Source organism: Lipotes vexillifer, unplaced genomic scaffold, assembly GCF_000442215.2.
Source record: "Lipotes vexillifer unplaced genomic scaffold, Lipotes_vexillifer_v1.1 scaffold792, whole genome shotgun sequence".
Lineage (NCBI taxonomy): Eukaryota > Metazoa > Chordata > Mammalia > Artiodactyla > Lipotidae > Lipotes > Lipotes vexillifer.
This window is the reverse complement of record NW_006795663.1, coordinates 1,216,194-1,221,149: the sequence shown is the minus strand read 5'-3', so window position 1 is coordinate 1,221,149 and position 4,956 is coordinate 1,216,194. Positions and strand designations below refer to the sequence as shown.

At 37.3% G+C, this 4,956-nt stretch overlaps 1 protein-coding gene across 1 annotated transcript in view; it reads left to right on the top strand.

Annotated features, from left to right (window-relative positions):
• LRRC49 (leucine rich repeat containing 49) overlaps positions 1 to 4,956 on the top strand; it is a 127,475-nt gene that overhangs the window by 110,381 nt on the left and 12,138 nt on the right. Inside the window, 1 exon segment of the mRNA XM_007467844.1 lies at positions 2,401 to 2,510. Coding sequence (XP_007467906.1) covers positions 2,401 to 2,510 — 110 coding nt within the window.

The following is a 4,956-nucleotide window of genomic DNA, read 5'->3' as shown; positions in this document are numbered from 1 at the left end:
ACATAGGGAAAGAAGAGTGATTTTAAAAAGAAGAGATGAGAAGGAGAAATAAGCAAGGAGGAAAGATAAAAGAAGATAAAGATGAGTGAAAAAGGAAGTAAAACAACCATAAGTCCATAAACTTCTGGACTGCTTTGTTAATAGTTTGTAGCAGATGCTTTTGGAATATCTGCATTGTGCCTGGAGCCTGAATAACTGGAAAATTATTAGTAAAGAGTTATTTTTCAGATTGATTCTGCTAAGCTTGTCACAGGGTTAATCCCCCAGCTATCCAAAGATCATGTTCTCTTTAAATATTACTTTGGAAGAAAAGAGAGAAACTATGCTTCTTCCTCTACTGTGGAATTCCAGAACTGAATTTAAATAATCCTCTAAAGGAAAAAATCTTTAATATGCTGTTAGTATTATTGTGATTATCTCTTAAAATTCAGACCTCCTTATTGTAAGATGAACTATAATCAACTTTGCTAGCATGGTGGTACTAGCAACTGTATTTCCCTGTAGCTGATACACTGTAAGTAACCCTAGCCTAAAACTCCAAAACTACAGCATACCATTAGGAGACTGGAGGTCTCTGGGTCATTGTACAAAAGCCATATGAAATTTGCATCAACCATGGTAGGCCCATGACCACAATATCAGCCATCTGTTGAAGATGTAGGGCAAACCTGGGACCTTCAGATGACTATTAATTTCTCCAGCTAGTTCTCAAGAGATTTGTTTCCGCTTTATGTACCCTCTTGGTACTTCCCCAGAGAGGCTGTGAGTCACTGGTCAGATCTAATAATTAATTCCAAAAGTTTCCAAAGCTAGCCTACACTGGAAGTAGAATAGTTATTTTTGCTATGGGTGAGTAATTCTCCCTCATTAATGGCCAAATCATTATCTCAGTTAACCCTAAATAGTGTATTTACCCAAATGTGGATCACTACTGGAGATGTAATAATTATTAGAAAACCTTGAGATAGGAAGTAATAGTACAATATAATTGTATAAAGTAGAGAAGAATGAGAAAGAACCAATGTAATTTTTTCTGATTTAAAGTTCCGAAAATGTCAATGCCAGGGATATTTGACCCTTTAATAAAAGACCTAAAATAAAACTGCTTATCTCATCCTTGACAATATATAATAATGTTATACTATATTTCTACTTCTCTTTGTATAAGAGAGAATGATATTGCTTGAGGAGACTTAAATTGAATTATGAGCATCAAGAGGAAAAGATGGAGTAGTGCCTGGCACTGGCCACTAGGTGACTATATTAGACCAAACAACTTAGTTGACAGCTGAAGGATGGATTCCAGGGAGCAGCAGCCTCATTAACTATGAAAGTCTAGGGAAGGGAAAGGAAAGAGTCACTCTGCAATGATTCATGTGTATAAGATGCTTGTGAATTATGGATTTAGTTTCCAGAAATTCCTGTGTAGTTTATTATAGCTAGTGTAAAGAATAAAGTTTTTAAAAATGCAAAATTTAACTATACCAGGGTTTCTCAACCTCAGATGCTCTGTTGAGATTTTGGATCAGATAATTCTTTATAGCGGGAACTGTCCTGTGCATTGTAGGACATTTAACGGCATCCCTGGCTTCGATCCACTAGATGCTAGTAGCACCCCTCCACCAGGTGCGATAAACCAAAATCATCTCCAGACATTGCCAAATGTTCCCTAGGGGCCAAAATGGCCCCTGATTGGGAACCACTGCATTATACTGACAATCTTATAGTATTTAAAATGCAAGCAACCTAATTTTATATTAAAAAATATGCCCAGATATTAATACAAGTCCTGCTTTTAGTAGTTTCTTGGTTAACATAGGAATGAGCCCTCACGGGGAATATATCTGTGACAGATTATTCCTTGTGGGGAGAAAGGCGGACAAAATTTCAGAACGAATAGGAGTGCCTTTCCTAATCCAATGTTCATTCCCTCAGAAAGGGACAAAATGATCCTTTTAGGAACAAGATATGAACAACACCTTGTCTTACCTTTGACACATTATTAAAGTCAATCAATTCCATTGACACTTGAGATTTTTCCCCCTAAATCATTCTACTCAAAGAAGCTATAGGATTTTTGAAAAAAATTCATTAAGAATTTAAGGTGTCTCAAGTATAATCCTTAGGAACCATGGCTTCTAAGCCAGAGCTAACTCCTCACTTCCCAGCCATCATCCATCACCATAGGCCACATTTGTATCAATACATCTTCATTTTAATCAAGTGCAAGGAAGAAAGAGAAATATCAATGAGAACTCACTCTCCTCTTACAGCCCAGGAGAATGTATTTTTCTGGACTAAAAGAAAATATTTAATCTGGAAATTTCTATGGAATTATGTTAGTTATATCAAGCTAAGAGGCAATGTCATTTTTGACCCTTCTCCTTCATATCTCTTCAGGTGACGCAACATGATATGATAATGGCTGAAAGGCTCTTTGGAATCCTAGCACATGTAGCATCTTCTGAATTACCCCAGTACCATCTGATTTCAATTCTGGGTGATGCCAGGTAACCTTTAATCTCTATAGTTTTTATAGAAGTACTGTTGCACTAGAAAAAGAAATATATTCCACACACCTCTTAATTGTGCTATTTATTCATCCCACAAACATCCTAAATTTGTTTTGTGTCTGGCCCTCTCCAAAGTGTTGGAGGTATAAAGATGAATAAGACAAAGTTCTTGCTCTTGTGTGGCTTATAAGCTAATAAATTAACTTACTAGCTTATAAGCTAATAAGTTAAAGACATTTCAGATACTATAAGAGAGGGCTGTAGGAGCATAGGAGACACTACATTTTGGAAAAACATTGGTGAAGGCTTCACAAAGGAGGTAACATTTTTCTAGTTCTTCAGGAATACATAGGAGTTTTTTCAGGTACAGGGTATGAGGGAAAGAGATCTTCAAAGGCACAAGGAATTGTAAATAGTTCAATATAATTGGAGCATAGGATGATTGCGAATTGTGATAGGAGATGAGGGTAGAAAGACTGATTGTGATCTGATTTTGAAGAGCCCAGAAATCCATGAAAAACAAAACTGAATACTGTGCTTTGTAATTAATTAAGCACAACAATCTGCGATTAGATTCATGTTCTAGAAAGGCTGCCATTTAAGAGGACAGAGATGGAAGGAATGGAGACCAATCAAGAGGCTAGTCTGTAGTCCAGGAGAGAGATTATAAGGGCCTGAACTAAGACAGTGGGAATGGAGAAGAGGATAATTTGAAAAATACTTCGAAGGCGTGTACCTGACAGAAAACACTGACTGACAGGATGTGGCATAGATAGAAGGAGAAAAGTCAAAGATGGTGTGTTAGTCATGATTCAGTTATAGATAATTCACTCTGGCTACAATAAGGAGAAAACAATTGATATATAAGAAATTAATTATCTACAGAATCATTGGAACGAATAGGGAAGCCGTCTCTAGACTGGGCCTGGAAAGGATCTCAGAATGATACCACAGAACCAGTCCACCAAGGAAACTGCTACCTTTGCTATAGTCTGGGAGCTGGGTGGCTTGTCCTGACCTCGACCTCCAGGATCATACCACTTTTTACTTTGAGGATCAGGAAGTTCCCCATTCACCTCCCCAAAACTTGGCTCCGGAGCCATGCTACCCTACTATAATCTATACCAACGAAATGGGTATCTTGTGTGCTTACTTCCCCACTTAGTTCAGTTCTGATTGCATTGGTGTGAGGAGAAAAGGGACAGAGTTGTCTCTAAGAAATTATAACCAAAGCCAATCTTCAGGTAAATTTGCAGCCTGAGTTTATAATACATGCATAGTTTAAAATAATTTCAAAATTTAAACATTACTATCTCTAGATACCTGGTAAAAACAAATGCACCTTCTGTCTGGAGGAAGTTACTCTCATCCTATCTCAGATAATCCCCATGGATAATTTTTAAGGACAATGACCAACACACAATGAAAAGAATTTTTTTTAAATAACCAAGCACACAAGGAAATAAGGCACCATGTATAAGACCTAGCAGGAAAAAAATAGACCACAGAAACAGACCCACAAATACTTTAGATTTGGCATTATCACTTATAGATTATAAAATGACTATGCCTAATATATCAATATTTCATGGTATAAAAAACAAGGTTGAAAATATCTGGAGAAAACAGGAAATTTTAAAAAAGTGATCCATCAGATTTGAAGGGAAACTAAAGGAACTTCTATAAATGAAAAATATAATAAGCATAATTATTAAAGCTTAATTAAGAGGTTTAACAGCCAGTTAGACACACCTGAAAAGACAATCAGTAAACTGGGAAATAAACTAGAGAAGATTTTGCAAAATGCAGAACAAAGGAAAAAGAACAATATATGGAAAAATGGTAAAGAAATTTGAAGATGGAGTGACTTAGAAGATTTAACATATGTTTGGAGTTTCAAAAAGACACAATAGAGAGCATGGGATAGAGATAACAGCAAAGAATTTTTTCAGAATTGAAGAAATACACTAATCTACACATTAAATAAACTCATCCATTCCAAATTTGTTAAATTAAAAGAAATCTGCACCTAGTCACATCACAGAACACTGACTATAAAATAAAAATTTTTCAACAACCAGGAAAAGAGAGGTTATCTTCAAAGGAGTGCACATCAACAGTTGACTTCATAACAGCAACAGTGGAAGCCAGAAGACAGGGTAATGAATGTGTTCAATATAGTGAAGTAAATTAATTGCCAAGCTAGAATTCCATACAGGCAAAAAAGTCTTTTAAGAATGAAGGTGGGGTTTCCCTGGTGGCGCAGTGGTTGAGAGTCCACCTGCCGATGCAGGGGACACGGGTTCGTGCCCCGGTCCAGGAGGATCCCACACGCCGCAGAGCGGCTGGGCCCGTGGGCCATGGCCGCTGGGCCTGCGCATCCGGGGCCTGTGCTCCACAACGGGAGAGGCCACAACAGTGAGAGGCCCGCATACCACAAAAA